The sequence below is a fragment of the Ovis canadensis genome, chromosome 16 (genome assembly GCF_042477335.2).
Source record: "Ovis canadensis isolate MfBH-ARS-UI-01 breed Bighorn chromosome 16, ARS-UI_OviCan_v2, whole genome shotgun sequence".
NCBI classification, from domain to species: domain Eukaryota; kingdom Metazoa; phylum Chordata; class Mammalia; order Artiodactyla; family Bovidae; genus Ovis; species Ovis canadensis.
In genome coordinates this window covers 85014542-85040040 of record NC_091260.1, presented here as the reverse complement: position 1 = coordinate 85040040, position 25499 = coordinate 85014542, and the positions used below count along the sequence as shown (strand labels likewise).

Genomic DNA, 25499 nt, shown 5'->3' with positions numbered 1-25499 from the left:
CCGCAGCCGCCGCCTGGTCCCTGAGATGCGAGCGCCGGCAGCCGTGCCAACACAGCTCCCGGCCCCGGCGGACGCCTCCCGCGGGCGCTCCCGAGCCTCCGCGCCCCGCCGGCCGGGTAAGTGCCCCGGGCGCGCTCCGCCGCTCCGGCTCCGCGGTGGAGACCCGCGCGCAGAGCCATCTCCCCAAGGGTCCCCCTCCACTCACCCCATCCTCAAGTCTCCAGGCCCGGGGGTCCAACCGGCAGCTGCTCACCTAAAAATAAAACAGGAGCTTTCGAGGGACTTCCATTGCTCGTGGTCACTCAGCTTCCCGACCTGGGTGCGTCAGACAGCCCCCTCCCCCGGCGTTGGGAGAGTTGGGCCAATTGCCCTTAGCTCTTGGCCCAGTTTCCCTAGGAAATGTTTCGGGCAGATGCTAGGGGTTGGGGGGAGACTTGGAACTGAACCCCTGAGCCCTCCCCAAGGCAGCTGGTGAGAGTGGGGGGCCCCAGAGCTGGGGGTGTGCAGCTCAGCCCCCTCCTTCCCGGCAGGGAGCGCCAGCCTTGGTTCTCACACTGGATAAGGCTGAAGGCATGTGTTCCAGGAATTCGCTGGGCTTCAGTTAGTGGCACCAAGAAAATTTTTCTCCCTAAAGTCTTATTTTGAGTGGTGGAAAATCCCCAGCTTGTGGGCACTTTGTGAAAGGCACTGGGCTGCCCACAGGGCAGGTGACCAGTCAGAGGTCCGAGGCCAGAGGCCTTGGGAGGTTAGCCCTGGGGCTCCTCTGTCTGTCTCCCGGTTGGTCTGAGGGGCTGGGGCCAGAGGCTGCCCCCTTGGAAGTGTCCAGCGGGCCTCCAGCTGTGCCCGCCCGGTGACTCACGTGGGGCCTGTGCGTGACCGGCCACACGCTCTGACCCTCAAGGACCGGGTGCAGACGGGAGGCGTGAGAGCGCACCCCGGGCACTTGCCCCTCGCTCCGGGTACTCGACGGTCGTGACTGGACCTCTCCTGGCCTGGTCAGCAGCCCGGCCCACCCGGGCCGTCTCCAGGGGCCTCTGGCGGAGGCGGGCTCCTGTGCCTGGCGGGTCTCCGCCCAGCATCCGCCATCAGGGCCTCCAGCCTGACTTCTGCAGCCTGTTGGGCCCAAGCCCCGTCCCGGTGGTCTCAGGACCCACTCGTGGGCAGGTGAGCGGCCTTCTGTCCCCGGGGGGGGAGGGCAGTCTGTGCCGGCTCCAGCCGCTGGGGCCAGCAGACCACGCCTATGGTCTGTGTGCCCGGGAGGACTTCGGGGTGGTCCTGGGCAGAGCTTGGACTTGGACCTTGGGCATTGTCCACTTCTTGATTTGGCCCCAGAGTGGGGCGGCTGGGTGGACGGGCACACACGCTGGGCAGGAGCTGTGGGCACCACTCTGTGGTGTGGGAGGCTCTTTTATTTTTGTTTTCTGCTTATGTGTATTTTATGAAGTGGACAACTATTATTTCTACCATGAAAGGGTCTTGGGAAAGCCCAGATCCCTCCGAGTAGCCGAGTCAGCTCCGAGCTCCGGGAGGCTGGCCCCACACTGCCTGGCGGTGCGTTTCTGGGGAGGGTGGCTCAGGCCCGCCAGGGCTGCATCTGTTTGAGAGAGTCTGCAAGTGGTCAGGAAAATGGAGCCCGCACTGAGGCACGACGAGGCTCTTCCAGGGAACAGCGGCATCCCGGGGTTCCTCTCCCACCCTTCACGGGGTGCCTGGAGTGTATTTGTTTGCTCTGGTGCTTTTTGCCACAACTTGCGTTTTTAGGACCTTACCATCCTGGGCCTTTGTGGGCTGGCTGTGGGCACGCTGGGGGAGGCCTGCACTGGGGAGCCTGGATCCATCTCAAGTCCTGCTGCTGGAGGGGGTTTGTACGGAGGGAAGTGAGGGGTCAGCACCACCCCCTCGATGTGTCCCCCCGGCTCATCTTCCCTGTCACCCCCACCCCGCGCCACCCCTGATCCAAGCCGTGGGCTCGTTTAGGGAATGGTGGCGCTGGGGAGGGGTCTCCTGGGGCCGGTGCAGGTCAGCCCCCCACCGCTTTGGGTCCTGATGGGGCTCAGTGGGTCTCTGGGTGCCCGGCCCCTCTCGGGTGCGGGGGAACGTCCCTGGCCAGTGTCCCCTGAGGCTGGGCTGGTTCTGGGTGCGGCTCAGTCCTCTCCTGCCGGCATTGAGAGGCCTTGCAATTCAGATGACATGACCTCGCCTTCTGGGCTCCAGGCCGCGAGGCCCTGACCTGGCTTCCCAGAGACGGGCAGGCCTGGTAGCTGTGGCTCCGGGTGAGCTGAGAAGGCTGGACCCTTCCCAAGCATCTGCCCACCCATCCCTGCTCCGGCCTGTGGCCACCAGGCCTCACTCACCCGCCCCAGCCCGTCTCCAGAGCTCTCGTTTCCTCAGACTCGTCACCCCGCAGCTTCAAAGCCAGCTGTTGCCCCCCAAGCCCTGCAGCTGCCCCCCTGCCCAGAAGCCGCCCCAGCACCGCCAGGAACACCCCAGCCCAGCCGCCCTGCCCCCGCCGGGAACACCCCGCCAGCGCCGCCACCGCTCGGTCCTTTTCTGCCACTCCTGTTTTCCTGGCTACTCCAGACACTCTATTTCCATTTGTATAGAAATTTGTGTTCTGTGTTTTCAGGGTGGTAACATTCAATTATATGAAACTGACCATTAAAGAGTTTACAGTACCGTGGTATTTATTGAGTATATTGCCAAAGCTGTGCAACTACCACCTCTAATTCCAAAACATTTTCTTCATCCCAAATGGAAATGCCATACCCTTCTTTATTCCTCCGGCCCCTGGCATTCACCTACTTTCTGGACGTTTCCTCCCCATGGAATTGGGGTGCATCCTTGGGGCCTGCCTTCCGTCCCAATGAGTCGCGTCTCCAAGCTCCATCTGTGTTGCAGGACGCCAGGGCTTCACCCCTTCTTGCGGCGAGTGGCAGGCCACAGTGTGTGTGGGCCACGTTTCGCTTACCTGCTCGTCGACTCGTGGGCATCTGGGTGGTTTCTGCTTTTTGGCTGTTGTGAGTGATGATGCTCTGAGTGTTTGTGTGCTCTGAGCGTGCGCTTTCCGTGCTCTTGGGAGAGGAGTGGAATTGCGGGGTTGTATAGTGACTCTGTGTTGCCCTTTTTGAGGAAATTCCCAAACACTGCCTACAGGAGCTGTGCCGTTTTCCATCCCCACCAGCAAGGCACTTGGGACCCATTTTCCCTACATCCTCACCGACATCTGTCGTTTGCCTTTTTAAAAATATTGCAGTCGTCGCCGTGGGTATGGAGTGGTGTCTCGTTGTGGGTTTGGTTTGCATTTCCCTAGAGGCTCATGATGTGACCGTCTTTTTACGTACCTGTGGACCGTTTCTATGCTTTCGAGGGAGAAATATCTGTTCAGGTCCTTTGCTCATTTTTAATTAGGTTGTTTGTCTTTTTGTTTTCGCATTTGAAGAGTTCTTTTTATAGCCTGGATTCTAGACTTTATCAGATATGTGATTTGTATTTAATATTCTCTGTGTGAGTGTCCCTTCACTTTCTTGATAGTGTCCTTTGAAGTCCACATTTTAAATCTTGGTGAAGTTCAATTTATCTCATTTTTCTTTTCTTACTTATGCTTTTGGTGACATATCTAAGAATCCATTGCCAAATTTAAGGCTGAAAGAAACATAGCATTCTGTTTCCTTCAAGTTTTACAGTTTTAGCTCGTACCCTCAGGTCTTTTACTAACTGGTTGACATTTGTCGGTGGTTGGTGGGTCCCCCGCCCTTCAGTGTGTGCGTGTCCAGCTGTCCAGAATCTTTTGGTGAGGGGGCCCTTCTTCCCCATCGAAGGGCCTCGTTGTTGAAAATCCATAGACCACGCATGTTTCTTCTTATGCCACATCTCTCTTCAAAGCCTTTTAAACCCTTTTATTATGAAAGTTTCAAACCTTCTACGAAAGTGGAGAGAGTTTTATAACAAGCCCGACCCATTCATCAGGCAGCATGACCCCCACCCCACTCCCCAGACTGCGCAGAAACAGTGGCCAGCGTGTCATGCTCCCACAGGGTCAGCGTGTATGTGTCTCTGAAATGTGTGGACTTTAAAAATGAGCCTTTGATGGGTTTTTTTAGTTAATTTTTTAAAATTGAGAGACTTTGGTTAATCGAAAGAAGTATCAGCAACAGTGAAAAGAGAGCTCAAAAGGGTATTTAGGACTGAGGGAGGTGCCCAGAGGGCTCGTTTGGGTGTGGGGGTTCAGGCTCCAGGAGAGCAGGGGTGGTCGCCCCGCTTCCCGGCCCCCGGCACGGGTGGGCAGGAGCACGCAGATGGCGGGATGCGTGGGAGCCGGAAGCCCCTGGTGGTGGCCGGTGTCCCACAGCGCTCACTGCGGAGGAGAGGTGCTGGGAGGGCCCGGCCCGTGGAGCAGGCAGGTGCCTGGCACTCGGGGTCCCCGGGGACCATCCCCCGCGTCCCGTTGCTGCCGGGGCGCCGCCTCGTCCCCCTCCTGGCCTCTGTGCTGTGGCTGCCGTGTTCGTCTGCGTGGGTCGTAGACCTCACTACACACTGTTGTCGTTGCTTAAACAGTGAATCTCTCTTAAAGACATTTAAACGGGAAGAAGGGGTCCCGCATTTCTGCTGCGCAGCGGCCACTTCCTGTGCTTTCTGCTCGCTTGTGGACCCGCGTTTCCATCTGGTATCACTTTCCTTTGGCCTGAAGACACTCTTTCACATTTCTTGTAGTGTGGGTCAGCTGGCAACGAACGCTTTCGGCTTTCTCATGTCTGGAAAAGTCTTTATTTAGCCTTAATTTTGCGCAGTGAGCTCCCGCGTCAGCAATCCCACTCCTGTGCCTTTTCCTTGGGTGCTCTAAGGGTGCGGCTGCTGTGTCCTCCGCGCCCGTGTCTCTCAGGAGGCGTCTGTGGCCACACTTACCTGTGCCCCTCTGTGCCCAACACTGTGGTCTCTGGCAGCTGCTAAGACTGTCCTCTTTATTGCTGGTTGTGAGCGAGTTGATTTTGATGTGCCTTGTATAGTTTTTTCCCTCTTTCTTACGCTTGGGATGCAGTGACTTCCTGAATCTGTAGGTTTGTAGTTTTCATTGTTTGGACAAATTTCTGCTATTATTGCTTACTTCTGTCACCTCCTTTGCCCTCCTATTCTTTAGGGCCCCAGTTACACATATTAAGCCTCTTGAAATATCTAAATATTTAATTTTTATTTTGATGCTATTATAAATGGTATGTTTTTTTCCAATATCTGTATTCAGTTGTTCATTGCTAGTGCATGGAAACAGTTGACTTTTCTATATTGTCCTTTTTCTCTGTGACCTCGCTGAACTCAGTTATTATAAGAGGTTTGTCGTAGCCAAATTCTGTCACTTGCCCTGTGGACCGTCATGTTGCCTGTGGACACTGGGGGATGATGGCGGGGACACCTTTGTCTCGTTCACGTCTCTGGGATGTGCTCAGCCTTTCCCTCCTAGGTGTGACGTCTGCCGCACATCTTCCCGTAGATGCCTTTTACCAGGCTGAACTTCCCTGGTGGCTCAGGTGGTAAAGAATCCATCTGCAGTGCAGGAGACCTGGGTACGATTCCTGGGTCGGGAAGATCTCCTGGAGCAGGGAATGGCAACCCACTCCAGTCCTCTTGCCTGGAGAATTCCATGGACAGAGGAGCCTGGTGAGTTACACTTCATGGGGTCACAAAGAGTTGGACACACATGAGTGACTAACACTTTATCAGGTTAATTAACTTCCTTCTATTCCTAGTTTAATGAGAGTTTTAAAAATTATTCTACATGGATTTGGCCTAATGCATTTTATATATGTTGAGGTGACCATGTGTATTTTTCTTTTGTTCATAAATAAAGTGAATTATATTCAATTTCTTGAATTCCTTGAGCAAACCTCACTTGTGATATGTTGTGCTCTCTGTATATTTCTGGTTCCTCTTTGCTAACATTTAATTGAAGATTTTCGTGCCTGTGTTTGTGAGGGATGACTTTTGTCTATAGTTTACTCTAAACATCTTTGGTTTTAGTATCGGGAATGCTGAACTTAAACTAAGTTGGTTGTCAGTTTTAAATTTGATTTTAGTTTTTGCAGAGAATTGTATGGTTTCTCCCTTCAACTGGTAGAATTTGCCAGTGACTCCACCTGGGCTCTTGCTTTTGTTTGTTGTAGGAGTAGATACAGGCTAAGCAGGTTATTTTTCTCGAGTGAGTTTGTTAGTTTATGTCCTTCAGGAAACTGGTCCATTTCATCTAAACTGTTGAATCTGTGGGGAGAGTGTTTGTCTTGGTCCCTTTAGTGAAAGTGTTATTGCTCAGTGGTGTCTGACTCTGTGTGACCCCAGGGACCATAGCCCGCCAGGCTCCTCTGTCCATGGAATTCTCCAGGCAAGAGGGGGTTGCCATTCCCTTCTCCAGGGGATCTTCCCACCCCAGGGATTGAATCAGGTTAAATGGGTTAAATTCTTTACCATCTGAGCCACCAGGGAAGCCCCTTAGTCTCCTTGGACTGCCATAACAAAACACACAGGCTCGGGGGCTTAAACAACACCTATGAAGAGTGAAGATTCATTTCTCACAGTTCCAGCAGCTGTGAAGTCCAAGATCAAGGTGCCTGCTGACCTGACTTCTGGTGAGAAGGGGCTTTTTAGCTCGCATGCAGTGAAGAGTGTTGTGCTCTCTCCCTCTTCTTGTGAGGCCAGCAGTTCTGGCAGGGCAGGGTTCCGCCTAGAAGACCCCCTTTAGCCCTAATCGCCTCCTTGAAGGCCAGTCTCCAGGGAAGTCAGATGTGGGACCAGGGCTCTGGCCCATGAGCTTGCAGGGCACACAGCTAAGTTCATGACCGTGTTCTCTTGCTTTTCTTCTGATGGCTGTGGGATCTGTAGTGATGTCCCTTTGTTTCCAAAAGAGTGAGGTGGGCTGCTTGCTGCAAAATCTCTTACCAAAAGGTATGTGGGGTCTGGCTACTCGCTGCCCAAAGCCAGTAAACAGGCCAGGTTTGTGGAAACTTTGCTTTATTTCAGATGCTGGCAGCTGGGACGGAGAGAGGATGGCCGATATCTGTCCAAAGGCTGACTTCCACCCCGCTACTGGCAACCAACAGGGCAAGAGCTTTTATAGACAGAAGGCGGGGGGGGGGGGCGGGGGGGCGGGGGGCGGGGTTCTACATGCGGAAATAGCACAGTCAGCTCTAACAGTCGTCTTCAAATTGGGCATCAGTGGTCTGACCAGCATCATCTCGGTGGTTTTAGGTGCAGTTAATTTTCAGCTCCGGGCCAGTTTGTCACCATTTCTTTGAGGCCAGTTCCTGGGTACAGTCTGGCCATCGTGCAGTTTAAATTCTCCACCTGGGGTTTCAGTGCCTATAAGACAGCTCACAGGATATGGCTCAGGATATTACGTATAGCCTTTGAGAAAGAGCCGAAGGTCCTTGACTGTGCTTAACAACTGCACTGCTATTTAGTCCCTGTTTCCCTTTGTTTCTTCATTGCTCACTTCTCCGATTAAACTTATTCTTTGACTGAAGTTTTCTGCAGACAGGAGACAGGCAGAGGAATTGGTGGAGGGCAAGGACCATAGGGTCTGGCTCTGTTCACCTTCTTTTATTCATGATATTGGTACTTTGTCTCTTCTCTATTTTTTGATCAGCCTGGCAAGAGGTTTATTAATTTTGTTGGTCTTTTCAAAGAACTAGCTCTTGGCTTCATTTATTTTTCTGTTTTCCTGCTTTAAGCTTCACTGAGGGGCTTCTCTGGCAATCCAGCGGGCAGGGCGTTGCTGTCTGATGCAGGGAGTGCAGGTTTGATCTGTGGTTGGGAAGCTAAGATCCCACATGCCTCCAGGTCAAAAAAACCCCAAAACAAAGAAACATAAGAAACATAAGTTTTATTGATATTTCCTCTTAATTTTTTCCACCTTTCTGCTTGATTTGGATTTGTTTTCTTGTAGTTCCTTAAAGTGGAAGCTTAGGTTACTTACCTGGAACCTTTAATTTTTTCCTACTATAAACATTTAATGTTACCAGTGTCCATCAAAGTACTGCTCAGCTGTACCCCATAAAGGCTGATGTGTTGTATTTTCATTCAATTCAAAATATTTCTAAATTTTTTTGAGACTTTCTCTTTGACCTGTGGTTATTTGCTTACCAGATAGTTGCGAATTTTCCATATATGTTTCTAGTTTAATTTCATTATTGTTAGAGAACATACTTTGTATGATTTTTATTCTTTTAAGTCTGTTAAGGATTGCTTTACATTTCAGAATATGGTCTGTCTTGAATGTTCCAACTACAGAGAGTGAGGACTCTGCTGCTGTTGGGTGAAGGGGTCTGTATGTACTTCAGTTAGTCTATGTCTGTTGTTTGGATATTCCACAACCTTTGTGATTTTCTGTTTATTTGCTTCATGCATCTTGAAGCTCTGAGTGGGGCATTGTCATTGAGAAAGACAGCCCGTTCATGCACTGCGTCCCTTTCTGTGCTGGCGACTCTCCTTCATCTGAAGTCAGCTCTGTCTGACACTCACTCAGCTACTCACACGGCTACTCCAGCTGGACTTTGGATCGGTGTATCCTTTTTGATCCATTTACTTTACCTACTTTTGCCAGTAGTGTGTTTCTTATGCTTAGAGTGGATTCATGACATGTTTCCGGCATTTTCACATCACTTGCTGAACGTGGAGGAAAGGGTGGAAATCGTGAGTTTGAATCTGCTTCCTCTTCCAGGTTGGACACTTGAGGCCTGGCGGGGCTGCTGGCCCCCTCTCTGCGTCTGCTGGCCCGGAGCCTGACGCCGAGGGGTCACTGGTCTACAGGGTGTCCGTGAGACCAAGGTTCTGGCGTGTGTCCTGAGGTGATGGGCAGGCTGCCCGGCCTTGGGCCACGGTCACGGGGCTGCTCCCTCCGCCAGTGATTGCGGCCACACTGCAGCGGGCGGCCACCAGGCATGGTCAGCGGGCTCAGTGCAGCTCTGAGCTAGTGGCCAAAGCGGATGCCCGGTGTGGTGGCGTCTAGAGAGATTTTACGTAGAAAAGAGGAAGCCCGTGTGCCCAGAGGTGCAGGCCTCGGGGGAGGTAGGCTGCTGGGAGGGACACACGGGCCACAGGCAGCAGGAGGGGGCGCCTGCCCAGAGCCTGACCCAGCACTCGGCCCTCTGTGCCTGCGGCCTGCTGTCCTGCTGCTTTCCGTCGCTTCAGGGGCTCTACCTGCCAGGAGCTTTCCCAGCACAGGGCTGTCCTCTCAGGAGCGCGGTGACAGGACCGGGTCCTCGGGCCACCCTGGGGGCCCAGGGGCTGCCCGTGGAGAAGGGGCATGGCAGGAGCCAGCTCCCACACTCAGGGCCTGGGCCTGGGGGCTGTGGTTCACACCCGGGGCATCATGCCCTCTCGTGCCTCGCTTGGGGGGGCACGCCCCGGCCACTGCCTCGGGGTTTGGGGCGATGTGTGGACACCGGCTCCGTTCATGTGACCAACTTGATGCTCCCTCTCTTTTAGGGCCCGAGACGATGATCCCACCGGGGGAATGCCTATATGCCGGGAGGAAACGCAGGAAGCCCGTTCAGAAACAGTAAAGTATCATGTCTTTGTTGACGGCTACTGATGGAGGGGAGGCCTTGTGTTTTCATTGGAAAAAGTGAATTTTAGGAAGAAAGCAAGTGAGGCAAGGGTTCTGTCAGGCCTTTCTGAGGGCCAGGCACCCTCAGGATACTGGGGTCTTGGCTGCCGGGTACGGGGGCAGGACCCTGGGCTGCCTTCCCAGCCCTGATTGCAGCTGAGGTCCAACCGAGGGGTAGCCCCTGCCTGGATGTGACTGTTTCCGGCTGGATACGCCCCAGTGCCCCTGGGCTTCACCTCAAGTGAAAGGAGACCGGGGCTCATGCCCCAGCCTCCAGGAGGCAGAGTTGAGGGTGCCCCCGGCGCAACCCCCCCAGTCCTATCTGTGGCTGCCCAGTGCAGCTCGGGGCCACCAGCAGGCACCCTGCAGTCGCGTCCATGTGGGCGCCGGGTTTCTGTGACCCAGGCCACCCCCTGGCCCCTGTGAGAGGTTGACAGGAGTGGGGCCCCCTCCAGCCCCAAGGATGGGCTGCAAGACTGGTGAGGCTGGACCTTGGGAAGTGGCTGTCACCTGAGTTAGCTGTGTGGCTTCTGTGACCTTGGGATGGGGCCGGGGGCAAGTGTGCAGCCTGATCTGAGCGGGGCGGGGGGACAGCAGAGTTGTATACCCAGGGAGAGGCAGGGCAACGTCCTCAGCTCCTCTGCTCTGGTGAGAACACTTGTCTCCTTGGATAGGGAAAGAAAAGACCTGGAGACACCCTGGGATCCAGGGGCGGGGATGTGTCCACCAGGATCCAGGGGCCATGTCCACACCTGGGGGCTGAGAGCAGTGATGCACAAACCAGCCAAAACGGTGTTTATCGGGGCAGCTCCCTGCCTCTGTGCACGAGGGGCCGGCCGTGTTTGCACACCTGGCAGTGTGCCTGTGACATTGCTCCTCAAGGGTTCCTTGTCCAGCAGTTCAGGACGCACCGTGCTGTGTAGGCCCCAGCCTTCTGCCAGCGCCTGCTCAGGCCGCCTCACGGGTGTCTGCTGTGACTTCGGGCTGCGTGTTGCGCTCTCGCCCGTCTTTGCAGAGGCGGCGGCTCTGGCCACGTGCTGGCCTCTCCTCGTGGGCCGAGCAGGCTCTTTGAGCGTTCACGGTGGGAGTGGTGGATGCCTCGGCTTTGACTCAGAGCCCGCTCTGCAGCCCCTGCCTGGCCGCCTCTGTCACCCTCGTGGACTCGGGGACGTGGGTCAGTGATGCAGACAGAGGGGTGCGGCCTGCTGTGCTGTGAGCAGTGAGTTTCCTGCTGAGCTGGGGAGCTGGTGCCTCAGCCAGGATCAGTAGCCGGCAGCAAGCTATCAGCTTGCAAGCAGGTGAATCGGGCACGTGTGTTCCTACAAGTGGCGCTGCTCAGGCCAGGAGTGTGGCGTCTGTGATTTCACAGGTGTCACCGCACTGGCCGGCACTAGAGCCGAGTCCTGCCGGGCGCAGGGTGCTCCTCGGGCCTTGGGGAATGTAGGTGCTTTTCTCAGGCTCGAGCCTGGCAGACACGCTGTCTCCTTTTCTGTGACTGTCTGTTGACAGCTTTCACTCACTTTTCTATCGGATTGTGTATGTTTTTGTGCCTCTTGATTTGTGAGAGCTTTTTGTACACTGGGGATACAGATTCTTGAACGTGTTTCACATACTTTCTGTCAGTTTTTATTTTACTTGTGGTATTCTTTGCCATGCAAAAGGCACTTAATTTTCATATAGTTGAGTTTATTAATCTTTTCCTTTGTGGCTAATTTTATGTCACATTTAGAAAGGTCTTCCCTGCATCAAGTTTATGAGCATTTTCCTAGAAGACCTTGAATATACATTGAGAAGTTCTGAGCCCTTGGCGTCTTTCCTGGTGGAAGGTGTGTGTTCTGAATCTGTTTCTTCTTCCCTGTGGCTGCTGGCTGTTCCCAGAATCTCTGTTGGGTGAGCAGTGTTCTCCTCACTGATCTGTCAGGGTGCTGGGTGTTTAGGTCTGTGGTTCAGGGACAGTGAAGGACACCTGGGCACACTCACTCAGCTGTGCCCGTGCACATGGCCCTGCTGGCCTGTCTGGGCACCAGTGTCTGTGGGTTGCAAAGGCGGGGAAGGCTGCTGGGATGTGTACCAGGTGCTCTCCTGGGAGTGTGAGCCCCATGTGCCAGCTGCAGTCCTGCCCCCTCGCCAAGGCTATGGGCTGTGGGTGGGCAAAGAAAGTCTGGAGCCTGCCGTCAATGGACTGCAGGTGGAATCTGCTAGAAGCCCAGGTAAGAACGTGCTCCCCGGAGGCCCAGGGTGGGCCCACGCCGGAGCAAGCAAGGTGGGCTGCAGGGTCCCTGCCCCCCACCCACCGCCACAACAGGTGACCGGCCCCTGCCCCTGCTGTGGGGGGTGACCGTGTCCCCGCCCCTCTATGGGGGGTGACCAGCCCCTGCTCCCCCGCCGAGGGAGGTGACCGTGTCCGCACCCTGCCTTGGGGGGTGACCGGCCCCCACCCCTCACCGTGAGGGGTGACCATGCCCCCATCCTGCCTTGGGGGGTGACCGGCCCCTGCTCCCCCACCGTGGGGGGTGACCGTGTCCCCGCCCTGCCTTGCGGGGTGACCAGCCCCTGCTCCCCAGCCGAGGGGGGTGACCGCATCCCCACCCTGCCTTGGGGGGTGACCGTGTCTCCACCCTGCCTTGGGGGGTGACTGGCCCCTGCCCCCGCCGTGGGGGGTGACCGTGGCGGTGATAGTCCCGTGCTCTGGGGGCAGCACCTTGCACTCTGAGCTCAGAGCTGTGTGAGCGACGGGGCTCCCCCTCGTCTCCGCTTCTGTCTTCGTGTGATTGGCTGGGACCAGAGTGCCCTGGGCTAAGAGCGCTCACTGCACATGGTCTGCTCCGTGTGGGGACACGGGGCGGCTTGGGAAGGCCCTCCTGAAACTGAAGTTAGTGGCTCTGAGGCTCCTTGTGCCTGACACTCCTCCTGCGGCCTCACAGGCACCTTGCCTGCACCCCTGTCCTGCAGGCTGGTCTGCACTTCCTGGGACTTTCCACGCAGGGGACCTTCTCCGAGTGGGGGCTTCAATCCCCTGTGGTGATGACGTAGCTTCCTCCGCGATTTGTGTGCCATCGTGCGGATGAACCATGTGTGGTTACTCATCTCAGGTGACAGTTGGTGGGGGGGGGGGGTCCCAGGTTGAGGAGTCACCAGCAAAGCTGCTATGAACGCTTATGTTTGAGTCTTCGAGTGTGTGCCTTCATTTCTCTTAGGTGGGATTGTGGGTCCGTGTGCAGTCGAGAAGGGCTCGGCTTTCTGAGAATCCACCAGGCAGATGGTTTTCTGAGCAGCTTTGCTGTCCACGCTGCTGGAGGTGGGGCGCGGGGCTCCTCTGCCTTCTCAGGGCGCCTGGGTGTCCGTCCTGGTCTCAGCTCCCCGACGGCCGTGGTGGAGGCTCACCGTGGCTTTACACTGCATTTCTCCAGTGAGGAACGGTGCTCGTGGCCTTTCCTGTGCTTATCTGCTGCCCACAGAGCTGCTCTGGTAAAGAGCTCATCTGTCTTCTTATTGGGCTGTTTGTCTTCTTGTTGAATTGTGAAACTTCTTTACTATTCTGGATATAGGCTCTTGTGAATATTTTCAGCCAATCAATCTATGGCTCCCCTTTTAATTTTCTTAATGGTGACTTTCAAAAGTCATTTTAAATTCTTTGAGGAAGAACAATTTATCACTTTTTTCTTTCACAGTATTTTTAGTGTGTGCCCTGAGAGTCCCAGAGATCCTTCCAGGGTCTCCAAGATTCTCTAATGCATTTTCTTGTAAAGTATTATAGTACATTTCAGACTTGGGCCTGCAGTCTGTTCTGGTCTAATATCTGGTACGGTGTGAGGTGAGGCGGATGCTCGCTTGTTTCCTGGCTGTCCGGCTGACTGGTGCCGCTTGTTGGGAAGAGCTCCTCTTCCTGTCTGTTCTGGTCTAATGTCTGGTACGGTGTGAGGTGAGGCTGATGCTTCCTTCTTTTCCTGGCTGTCCGACTGATTAGCGCCATTTCAGACTTGGGCCTGCAGTCTGTTCTGACCTGCTTTCTGGTATGATGTGAGGTGAGGCGGATGCTCACTCTGTTGGAAGGAGCTCCTCTTCCTGTCTGTTCCGATCTAATGTCTGGTACGGTGTGAGGTGAGGCGGATGCTCACCTGTTGCCTGGCTGTCCGGCTGATTGGCACCATTTGTTGGAAGGAGCTCCTTTTCCTGTTGAGTTTCGTCATGACTTTGTCAAGTGAATGGACCAAAAGCACCTGGCTGTCTCTGGACCCTCTCTTCTGGACCCTCTCTTCTGCTCCACTGATCTTTTCCCGTCTTTGTCTGAAACAAACCAAAATGGAACACTTAACTCCGAGAGGATTATGGTCAGTCAGGTAAGTCCTCCAACTCTGCCCTCTGACTGAGGATCCCCCGCACGTCCACGTAAAGTCTAGACTGCTTGTCGTTTCTGCAAAAAGTCCTGTTGAGATTTCCATGGAGGCTCCATCGGTCCCACAGGTCAGTATGGGGGTGACACCATCTTAACAGTACCCAGCATTACTGGCTGTATTTCCATGGTTTGTGTCTCTTTGCTCAGCGCTGTTTAGGTGTCTGAGTGTCTCCTGTTGAACTTGTCCCAGGTATTTTAGGTTTCTGGGTCCCTCACCTCCTCCCGAGTCTCTACCCTGCAGAGTCAGGGCTTCCCACCGTGGCTCTGGGCCCAAACCCAAGGTCAGCTCAGAGGGGCGCTTCCCTCCAGTGGCCCCCTGACCCACCTGGTGGGGGCAAGGGTCTCTGCCCCGGCCCCTGGAACTGAAGCCTGGGGAGGCATGTTGGGCTGGGTTTCAGGGGCAGCCAGGTGCTTGGTTTGAGAAAGCTGGAAAGAACAGAGCCTTCCCAACACCCGTATCTTCAATCCGGAGTGTCCCCCGGTGCCCCGCTGGGTGGGGGTGGGGACAGTCACTGCTCAGTCCATCCCAGGTGTGGCTGGGGGCCTGCTCCCCACAGGTCTGCCCCAGTGAGGTCTCTGCCCTCCTCTGGCCCCTATACCTGCCCTTGGCACTGCTCTGCTTTCTGGGGAGGCCTTGAGTTCTCTCACTTCTGGGCGGGGCTCCCCTCTGAATGGCAAATCGAGGCTGCTCCGTCTCTCCACACCTCCTGGCTCTGCATTTTGTTAGCAGATGACCAAGGTTGGTGTAGGCACCTCATTAAGGAATAAATAAGAAAAGAAACCAAAGAAAGTGACAAGATAACCGGAGAATGGGAGAAAATTTGTGTGTCTGTTAAGGATCTAGTATCCCAAATATATAAAGATTTCCTGCAACTCAAGAGCAAACAACCCAATTTAAAAATGGGCAAAAGGCTCGAGTAGACATTCCTCCAAAGAAATACAGAGATGGCCAACAAGCACGTGAGAAGATGCCCAGCACTGTTGGCCATCATTCATTCAGTTAGTTCAGTCGCTCAGTCGTGTCAGATTCTTTGTGGCCCCGTGGACTCCAGCCCGCCAGGCCTCCCTGTCCATCACCAACTCCCAGAGCTTGTTCAAACTCATGTCCATTGAGTCGGTGATGCCATCCAACCATCTCATCCTCTGTCATCCCCTTCTCCTCCTGCCCTCAATCTTTCCCAGCATCAGGGTCTTTTCAAATGAGTTAGTTCTTCCCATCAGGTGGCCAAAGTATTGGAGTTTCAGCTTCAGCCTCAGTCCTTCCAATGAATATTCAGGACTGATTTCCTATAGGATGGACTGGTTGATCTTCTTGCAGTCCAAGGGGCTCTCAAGTCTTCTCCAACACCTCAGTTCAAGTGCATTCGTTCTTTGGTGCTCAGTTTTCTTTATGGTCCAACTCTCACAGCCATACATGACTGCTGGAAAAACCATAGCTTTGACTAGACGGACCTTTGTTGGCAAAGTAATGTCTCTGCTTTTTAATATGCAGGGATTTTGGAGCCCCAAAAATAAAGTCAGCCACTGTTTGTAGTGTTCCCGCATCTATTTGCCATAAAGTGATGGGACCGGATGCCATGATCTTCGTTTTCTGAATGTTGAGCTTTAAGCCAGCTTTTTCACTCTCCTCTTTCACTTTCATCAAGAGGCTCTTTAGTTCTTCTTCACTTTCTGCCATAAGGGTGGTGTCATCTGCATATCTGAGGTTATTGATATGTCTCCCGGCAATCTTGATTCCAGCTTGTGCTTCATCCAGCCCAGCATTTCTCATGATGTACTCTGCATTTACGTTAAATAAGCAGGGTGACAATATACAGCCTGGACATACTCCTTTCCCAATTTGGAACCAATCTGTTTTTCCATGTCTGATTCTAACTGTTGCTTCTTGACCCACATACAGGTTTCTTAGGAGGCAGGTAAGATGGTCTGATATTCCCGTCTCTCAATGAATTTCCCACAGTTTGTTGTGATACATACAATCAAAGGCTTTAGCATAGTCCATGAAGCAGAAGTAGATGTTTTTCTGGAACTCTCTTGCCTATTCTATGATCCAGCAGATGTTGGCGATTTGATCTCTGGTTCCTCTGCCTTTTCTAAATCCAGCTTGAACACCTGAAAGTTCTCGGTTCACGTACTGCTGAAGCCTGGCTTGGAGGATTTTGAGCATGACCTTGCTAGCATGTGAAATCAGCACAACTGTGCGGGTAGTTTGAGCATTCTTTAGTTTTGCCCTTCTTTGGGACTGGAATGAAACTGACCTTCTCCAGTCCTGTGGCCATCGCTGAGTTTTCCAAATTTGCTGGCATTTTGAGTGCAGCACTTTCACAGCATCATCTTTTAGGATTTGAAATAGCTCAGCTGGAATTCTATCACCTCCATTAGCTTTGCTCATGGTGATGCTTCCCAAGGCCCACTTGACTTCACACCCCAGGATGTCTGGCTCTAGGTGAGTGATCACACCGTTACACCATCACCCAGATGGGAATATTATTTTAAAAAGGACAATAGCAAGTGTTGCTGAGGCTGTGAAGTATGGCTGGTGCGGAGGATCGCCAGGCCATGGAACGTGACTCAGCCCTGAGAAGCAGTGAAGCTCCACACAGGCTGCCTGACGGGAGCAGCTTGACTGTGTGATGGTCAGTGAAGGGTGCCAGGTGCGAGAAGTCTGACTCCATTCACAGGAATGTCTGAGCGAGCAAACCCAGAGAGACAGGCACAGGCTGTGGCCGCTGGGGCCTGAGGGACGAGAGGAGCCGCTTGGTAGGAGTGTTACTTGGGGCTGAAGTGATGTTTTGGAGCTTGATGGAGGCTGACAGCTCCATGAATGTCCTAAATGCCGGCACACTTTCACGTTAGAGCAGCTTTACATGGCATGAATTGCAGCTCCGTCAAGAGAAAGAAGTAGCCGAGGTGGAGCTTCTGCTCTTGTGTGGTTTTGTGTGGTCTTGGCCCCCACGGCCCCATGGGGTGGGGGGGTGCCCGGGGGTTTCTGACCGAAAGGAATGTGTGGGACAGGGTTCCACATTCTTGCAAGTGAGTGCACGGTAGAAAAACAGGACCTTTTGGACCCAGGAGTCCAGAGCCCCTGAAGGCAGCCCCCAACCTGGGGAGCGCGGGCCCGGGGAAGCGGCCCCTGCCTGACTGGCCTGGCCTCAGTTTCTAGGAAGGAGGTTAAGGAGACATTTCTGCGTGGAGGGGGCAGGGCTGGGGGTGGGTAAGAGGGCCTGTGAGGGCAGCTGCAGCAGGCAGGACGTCTAGGTAGGGCCGCACCCTTAGAGGGAGGGAGGTGGCGGGGCCCTGGCCTCCCCCTCCTGAGTGAAGGGTCAGGGAGGGGGCACCACAGTGCCCAGAGGGGCCACGCAGGCCTAGAGGGCAAGGCCCAGTGGAGCTCCCGAGAGAGCTGAGCAGTGTGCCCAGGGCTGGTGCCCGCTGCTACCTTGGTGGGTGTGAGCACAGAGAGGCCACATGGCTCTCCTGCTGGCTCTTCCCCGTCTCTGGGCCTCCCTGCAGAGCTGCGACCAGCGGCCGGCATGGTTGGTGCGGCCTGTGTGCTGATGTAGCTGCCATGGCCTCTGTGCCCCGCCTGGCCTCTGTGCCCGGCGTGGCCTCTGTGCCCAGCCTGGCCTCTGTGCCCCGCCTGGCCTCTGTGCCCGGCCTGGCCTCTGTGCCCGGCGTGGCCTCTGTGCCCGGCGTGGCCTCTGTGCCCGGCCTGGCCTCTGTGCCCCGCGTGGCCTCTGTGCCCCGCGTGGCCTCTGTGCCCGGCCTGGCCTCTGTGCCCGGCCTGGCCTCTGTGCCCCGCGTGGCCTCTGTGCCCCGCGTGGCCTCTGTGCCCGGCCTGGCCTCTGTGCCCGGCCTGGCCTCTGTGCCCCGCGTGGCCTCTGTGCCCGGCCTGGCCTCTGTGCCCGGCCTGGCCTCTGTGCCCGGTGTGGCCTCTGTGCCCCGCGTGGCCTCTGTGCCCGGCCTGGCCTCTGTGCCCCGCGTGGCCTCTGTGCCCGGCCTGGCCTCTGTGCCCGGCCTGGCCTCTGTGCCCCGCGTGGCCTCTGTGCCCGGCCTGGCCTCTGTGCCCGGCCTGGCCTCTGTGCCCGGCGTGGCCTCTGTGCCCGGCCTGGCCTCTGTGCCCGGCGTGGCCTCTGTGCCCGGCCTGGCCTCTGTGCCCCGCGTGGCCTCTGTGCCCGGCCTGGCCTCTGTGCCCGGCCTGGCCTCTGTGCCCGGCGTGGCCTCTGTGCCCGGCCTGGCCTCTGTGCCCGGCGTGGCCTCTGTGCCCGGCCTGGCCTCTGTGCCCAGCGTGGCCTCTGTGCCCCGCGTGGCCTCTGTGCCCGGCGTAGCTGATGTGCCCGGCATAGCTGATGTGCCCGGCGTGGCCTCTGGCTGGCATGGCCTCTGTGCCCGGTGTGGCCTCTGTGCCCGGCCTGGCCTCTGTGCCCAGCGTGGCCGCAGTCTAGCTTGTGTGTCTCCGGGAACCAGTGCTTTTTCATCCCGTGAGGCAAGTGTTTGCCGGCAGCTGCCTTTTGACGCTGAGTGCTCCTCCTGAGGTCCCTGCCTGGGGCTTTTCCACCTGGGAGTTCCAGCCTGACTGCGGTTTTCCCCTCGCAGGAGGCCCGCCGTGGGCGCTGAGAAGTCGAACCCCTCCAAGCGGCACCGGGACCGCCTGAACGCTGAGCTGGACCACCTGGCCAGCCTGCTGCCGCTGCCGCCCGACATCATCTCTAAGCTCGACAAGCTTTCCGTCCTGCGCCTCAGTGTCAGCTACCTCAGGGTGAAGAGCTTCTTCCAAGGTAGGACCCTCACCTCTGCCCCTCGGGCCTCACCTGGGCCCACCTGGCTTCCCCGGGATGGGCCTCTTTTCACTTCTTGTCTGGAGGCCTTTGGAGGCAGAGAGCAGCTCTGGTGGGAGGGCTGGGGCCGGCCTGCCCCATCTGGCTCGCCTGCCCAGCCCTGGGGGCACTGTGCTGCCCGAGGCAGCCCTCCTCAGCGCAGGGCAGCTGGTGTGCCCATCGGGCCTGTCCGCGGCCTCCAGCCAAGCCTACTCCTCGCGTGGCCTGGCTGAGCTCTTGGGGAGTGTGGTTGTCCCCAGCCCGCTTCAGCAGCCCGGACCAGGGCCATCAGCCCTCAGCCAAGTCTGAGCTTCTCACAAAGCTGTGCGTTTATTCTGTGTCTTCAGGCAGAGGTAAGACGAGTGTTCGCAGGGGGCGTGTGTGGGCACCGGTGGGTGGTGGATGGCAGCTGACTGCCCGCTCACGCTCTGCGTGAGGCCCTGGGAGTCAGTGCATGCACAGCCTCCTGTGACTGAAACCGTCCTCGGGCTGTGGTTAGGAGGGCTGGCCGCCGAGGGACCCGGGCCTGTGCGGTGCGGGCTCCACCACGGGGCTGCGGATGTGCGTGCGTCTGACGTGCCTGAGGTGCGGCAGCCACTGTGCCTTGCTGGCTTTCTCGGCCTGGGCGGGCATGCTTCCCGAGGGTGCGGGCTGCTTTCAACCCCGATGCCCCCAGGGACTCGCTCGCCATGCCCTCCAGCTGGGCCAGCGCCGACTAGCCAGGCACAGGGCCCGCCCGGCCCTCCCATTGTCTCCAGGAGCGAGAACCCCAGTCCTCCCGCCATGGCTGGCCCTGGGAGCCCCTCTGTGTGAGGGCCCTGATGGGTCTGGGTCCCACTCCTGGGGTCTCGCGGCCCCTCCCCTATGTCCGGCTCTGCTCTGGGGCTGGACCCCTGCTGGGGGACTCTGCGTGGTGCTGACCTCGGTAAGCTGAGCTGTCCTTCGTGGAAAGGCACCTCTGTCCCCGGGGAAGGCCGAGCGCTCAGAGCTGTGTCTGCTGACCCAGGCTTGGTTTTGGGGGCGGGGAGGTCCTTGCTCCTTGTGACGCCCACCTGTGTCCACCCCCCCACCCCGCCATGCATGGGCTCATGGACATCATAGGGTGGGGACATAGGCAGAGTTTTGACAGCTTGGCCTGGGATTCAACCAGCACCAGCCTAGGTTCGTCCCCCAGTAAATCTCCCAGACCCTCTGCCCCCGCCCATGGCTGGAGGCACAAGCTTAGGAGGCACTTTTGGAAAAGTAGGCTTGGAGGGCAGCAGAGAATGGTGGGCACCATGGGGTCAGGAATTTGGGGGGGGGGTCACCAGGAGAATTGTGCAGGCTGGAGGGCTTCCAGGAGGAGGCGAGGGGAGCGGTGTGGTCTGCAGGCTGCATAGAGGCAGCCCCATCATGGAGCCATCTAAGGGACCCTTGCTACTGCAGTCCTGCTCTGAGAAGGCCCCACTCTCCCCAGCTGTGGTCTGGGCCCCTCTCCCAGCAACTGGTGCCCGGCCCTGCTGGCCCCCACTCCCTGTGGTCAGCCCCGAGGCCCCCTCAGATTCCCAGGCCCACACCTCTGCAACCACCTGGAGTCCTGCCTTCTCTTGCGTGTCCCACTGGCCCACTTGCAGAACTGGGCCTGAATTCTGTCTGAGTCCCTCCCATGCCCACAATCTTCTGTCCCTCCTAAAAGCACCTGTATTTCCCGGGATCTCGGGTTATGGGTGCCCAGGACTGTGATGGACCCAGGAAAATGGAGAAATTCGAGCACTATGCGGGTCTTTGTGTGAGGCGGGCGACCACTTTCCCAGCATTCCAAGCGGAGGCTGGGAGCGGCAGCTCTATGGGGGCTTCACGTGGCGTGTGTGCGTGCTAAGTCACTTCACTCGTGTCCAACTCTTTGTGCCCCTTTAGACTGTTAGTCCACCAGGCTCCTCTGTCCGTGGGTTTCTCCAGGCAAGAATGCTGGAGTGGGTTGCCGTGCCCTCCTCCAGGGGATCTCCCAACCCAGGGACCAACCCACATCTCCTGTGGCTCCTGCTTTGCAGTCAGAGTCCTGACCGCCGAGCCCCTGGGGAAGCTTTCCAGCGACACTGCTTCTAAATTAAACATCAGCACCTCCAGCTGCAGGGACCTGCGGCCTGGGGCCCAGGGCACGTGGCTCCTGGTCACCGTGGACTGCATGGTTCCTGGATGCTGAGTCCTCGGGGGCTTCGGGAGACCAGGGGCTGTGGCCAGCTTTCTGTTTTGGTGTCAGGCCTTCAGGCACCTCTCCGTCCCTCCTGAGTGCCTCCTGGGGAGGGCTCCGTCCCCAGGGCCCTAGTGGGGACACTGCGGACCTGGCCAAGCCCCTGCTGGGGCTGACGCACAGACTCGCTAAAGCTTTTCTCTCCCATCCAGGTACTAACCATGCCCAACCCTGCTCAGCTTCTGAGGTCAGAATAGATTGGCTGCGTTCAGGGTGGTATGGCTGTAGACAAGCCTTTGTTCCTGAGAGGCGGTTCCAGAAGTTCTGCTCTACTACCCAGGTTTCCAAGTCTTACTGAAAACGCATCAGGTCTTTAGGTAGGAAAAACGCAAATGTGTGAAACAGCAAAAGCAGTCACTCAGCGTTGGTGTGGCCTTGGTGCGGAGTCCAGGGCCCTCATCCTGGAGCCCCAGGCCCTGCCGGTGCTGCCAGTTCTCCAGCCCCATCTGTGCTCACAAAGGAGAGAGTTCCGTGAAGGGATGACGGGCCCGCTCCAAAGGCCTGGGGATGTGGGGGGCTCATGGGCCCATCTTCAGAAACTCTCAGACCTGGATTCCCAGTGCCTGGTCTCCATCCCCACTGTGGGGTATCCATTGTGGGGTCTCCATCCGCATTGTGGGGTCTCCATCCGCATTGTGGGGTCTCCATTCCCACTGCGGGGTCTCCATCCCCACCGTGGGGCCTCCATCCCCATTATGGGGTCTCTATCCCCACCGCGGGGCCTCTATCCCCACCGCGGGGCCTCCATCCCCATTATGGGGTCTCCATCCCCACCGCGGGGCCTCCATCCCCCACCGCGGGGCCTCCATCCCCCACCGCGGGGCGTCCATCCTCCACCGCGGGGCCTCCATCCCCACCACGGGGTCTCCATCCCCCACCGCGGGGTCTCCATCCCCCACCGCGGGGTCTCCATCCCCCACCGCGGGGCCTCCATCCCCCATAGCGGGGCCTCCATCCTCCACCGCGGGGCCTCTATCCGCACCGCGGGGCCTCCATCCTCCACTGCGGGGTCTCCATCCCCATTATGGGGTCTCCATCCCCACCGCGGGGTCTCCATCCCCATTATGGGGTCTCCATCCCTGCTGTGTGATCTCTATCTCCATTGTGGTGCCTTCATTCCCTTTCTGGCGTCTCTACCCCCCTTCCAGGGACCCCATTCCTGTCCCCAGGGTTCCCCATGCCCAGGGCTTCCTCAGTGACCCATGTGGACAGCTGGGCCAGGTTTGGGGCTGCCCAGGAGGGGCTTTCTGTTCGCCTTCCTCCCACAGAGGCTTCCCTCTGCCTTTGGACACTGATGGGGGACTGGTCACTCCCTCTCTGGTCACTTCCTCGGGTGCAGCTGTGTCCAGCCAGGCCAGGGTTGGTGGCCTTGGAAAGACTTCGATTCTGTTGTTTCCAGGAGCTCAGGCATCGGCCAGGTGTCTGCCTGAATGCAGGAGCCCTCTAAACCAGGAGCAGAGTGCTCCTCCCACACTGAGCCCGATCCCTTTTGCCCCGAGGCAGGGGGATGCCCCATCAGGTCTGCGGAGCCCGCACGCTGCCAGTGGGAGGCCCTGCTGGTCACAGCTTGGGGAGATAATGAGCTTGACTTCGGTATCACCCTGTTCTCCCAAGGATTCCCAAGTTTGTGATCTTCCTCAGGCTGTACATTTTAGGGGAAATTCTAAACATTTTCCTGAATTCATTTCCTCTGCATAGTTAGAAAAAAGGCGAGCTTAAAAATTGGATCTTAATCTCTGCTTCCTGACTCAGAAATGGATAATTTCATTAAAGCTTCCATAAAATGTCACCTTTGGGAAGGACATGAACTGGAAAGTTCCAGCCTCCAAGAGTAATAATGGCCTGCAAATTGGCTTGTAGTGTTGTGTTTGTGTCAACTTTCATGAATTTTTAAAAGGCAGTGAGCTTATTTAATTACTTAACTTGGTTCTGCGTAGACTGAGGGCTGGTGCTTCTTAGTTATAAACCCTTTGCTTGTACCAAAGAGAGGGATTTTCCACTCTTGCAAGTTTCACTGTTTGCAAGAAGGGAAACTGGGGGCTGATCACAGAAAAGGGAGGAAGGGTGGGTGGAGAATGTGAAGGACCCTGAGGGGGCGGGAGCCGGGTTCTCTTCAGGACGTGTGGTCCCAGCCGCCCAGGCACCCCCTTCTCAGACCCAGCACTCAGCACTGAGGTATTGACCCGGGCAGGAGACTCGCTGGACCTCGGCTTCAAGGGCCTAGAATGCGGACCAGCATGCAGATGACTGAGGACCCCAGTCACCCTAGCCTGGCAGGTGCAAGACCAAGGACCCCCAGTCACCCTAGCCTGGTAGGTGGCAAGACTAAGGACCCCCGGTCACCCTAGCCTGGCAGGTGGTAAGACCAAGGACCCCTGTCATCCTAGCCTGGCCGGTGGCATGACCTAGGACCGCCCCCCGTCACCCTAGCCTGGCCAATGGCAAGACCAAGGACCCCTGGTCACCCTAGCCTGGCTGGTGGCGTGCAGGCAGGACAGTGGGTGGGATGAACAGAGGGAAGGGACACTCAGCAGACAGAACCAGGAGGGGAAAGCACAGGTTCGGCCTCCAGGGATGATCCAGAGATCCCTGAGCTGTGAGGACCCATCCCCTGCTCACCATCCGCCAGGCCCGGGCCTGGGGTCGGCCCACCTGCACGCTCTGTGCCGGATGGACCCTGGTCCTGGGCTCGCCTGAGCTGGGCGGGTCTGCTTCACCTCCTCTGGGTGGCAGGTCCACAGGCCCCGCGTCCTGAGCTGTGTCCGGGACACGCAGGATGCTCTGCTCCTCTGCGGGTCAGAGATGAAATTCTCCCCAAGACTTAGGGACCTGTGACCCAGGAGTGCAGTGGATGCGGCTGAGCTGAACTGTGAGGTTCTCAGCTTTCACTGACGAGTCATCCTTCCCTGATGAGCTCTGCTGGGAATGAGTGTCTGTGAACCTGCAGAGCATGTCCTGAGGCCTAGCCCCACTGTGTGGGGGCAGGGGCGGTGGGGGGGGGGAGGCGGGGCTCCGAGGGGGGCTTGGGACGAGGTGGGTCCCATCCCTGAGAATGAGCACCCCTGCGTGCCCTCCCCACTGTGTTCTGTGAGTGAGGCGCTCCCGCCTCTGAGCGGCGAGGCATGTGAGGCCTGAGATGCTGAGAGCTGGGTCAGGACCTCCTGCCTTCACGGGGCTGCTCCGTGGATTCCTCCCCAGGGGACGTGGCTGTGGCTGTGGCTGCGTCTCCTCTCCAGCCCTTCCGCTGCGGGAGCCCCTTCCCCACAGCACGGACAGCTTCTGGAGGACAGCCCCCGGGGCCTTTCCAGCACAGGTACGCTGCTCTGGGTCACGTCAGGCTGTGTGCACACCTGTCTCTTCCCCAGGCGGGTCCCCTGCATAGCCATCATTCAGAAAGATCACCCCGGATCGTTTTCTGATGGCCGTCTCTTAGTTGCCTCTGGAGGCGGAGTCTAGCCCAGAGGAGAAGCAGGCTCCTGGTTCCTCCCTTCATCTGTTCACTCTCTCCTGGTTCCTGAGTCCCCCCAGGGCATGTGTCCCCCGGCGTTGCTTTCCCTCTCACTGCCGTGGGATGGACCGGGGCGGTCCCGGGCCTTCCCTGTCCCTTCTGGGTCAGTTAGGGTCTTTCAGTCACTGGCACTAGTGTGATCAGTCCAGCCGAACATTCAATCTCTGAAAGAATTTCAAGTGTGAGCCTTCTCGCTGCCTAGTCTGAGGGTCTGGCAGGCAGGGCTGGGGCAGGGGGAGCCTGATGGTGAGCTTGGCTGCCTCTCCCTGAGGGCCTGCCTCACCAGAGCCATGGTTCCTGGCCTTTCCAGGTCGAAGCAGCAGCAGGAAGAAGAGGTGAGGCTGGGGGAATTCTTCCTGGTGTTGCTGGGAGCTGGCACCCAGGCTGGTGGCCTTGGTATTTTCCCAGCTTCTGAGGACCGCATGCCTGGGGTGTCTGTCTGTCTCAGTGGCTGACATGGGTCACCATGTCTCTCTAGTCACCTCCTTGTGCTTCCTTCTTTAACACAAGGGTCAGACAGCTGCATGCCTACAGGCATCCTCCTGGGAGGAGCTGAGATACCCTCGGCCAGTGTTTGGACACTGTGCCCCACCTGCTCCATAGGAAACGTACGTCTTTGACGGGCCTGGTTGACAACATGGTGCTTCTCACTTGCAGCCCAAACGCCTTTGGAGTTCTTGAATATAGAGATACCCGCCCCACGGGCCTCTGGGGCCATCATGAAACTCCTCTCACTGGGTGCCAGCAGCGGGGGGGGGGCCCCCAGCCCTCTCCTGGCACATGTGGCAGGACCGACAGTGCTGCCCTCCAAGGACATCCTCCTTCCAGCCTCGAACATCTCTCACCTCTGACATCCTCTCTGAAGCCTTGCCAAGGTCATCTGGGGCCAACAGTTGGCACATGTTGTCGTGGGGCCTTGGCCCAAATTCACACTGAAAGTTTCACATTAACAGCGAGCTCTA

General features: G+C 57.1%; 1 protein-coding gene across 1 annotated transcript in view; it reads left to right on the top strand.

Moving 5' to 3' along the window:
• Positions 1 to 25: 25 nt before the first annotated feature.
• Positions 26 to 25499, top strand: part of AHRR (aryl hydrocarbon receptor repressor) — an 86167-nt gene continuing 60693 nt past the window's right edge. The window contains exons 1-3 of the mRNA XM_069555804.1: positions 26 to 116; positions 9469 to 9541; positions 18579 to 18760. Of these exons, the coding sequence (XP_069411905.1) occupies positions 26 to 116; positions 9469 to 9541; positions 18579 to 18760 (346 nt within the window). The remainder of the gene's footprint in view (positions 117 to 9468; positions 9542 to 18578; positions 18761 to 25499) is intronic.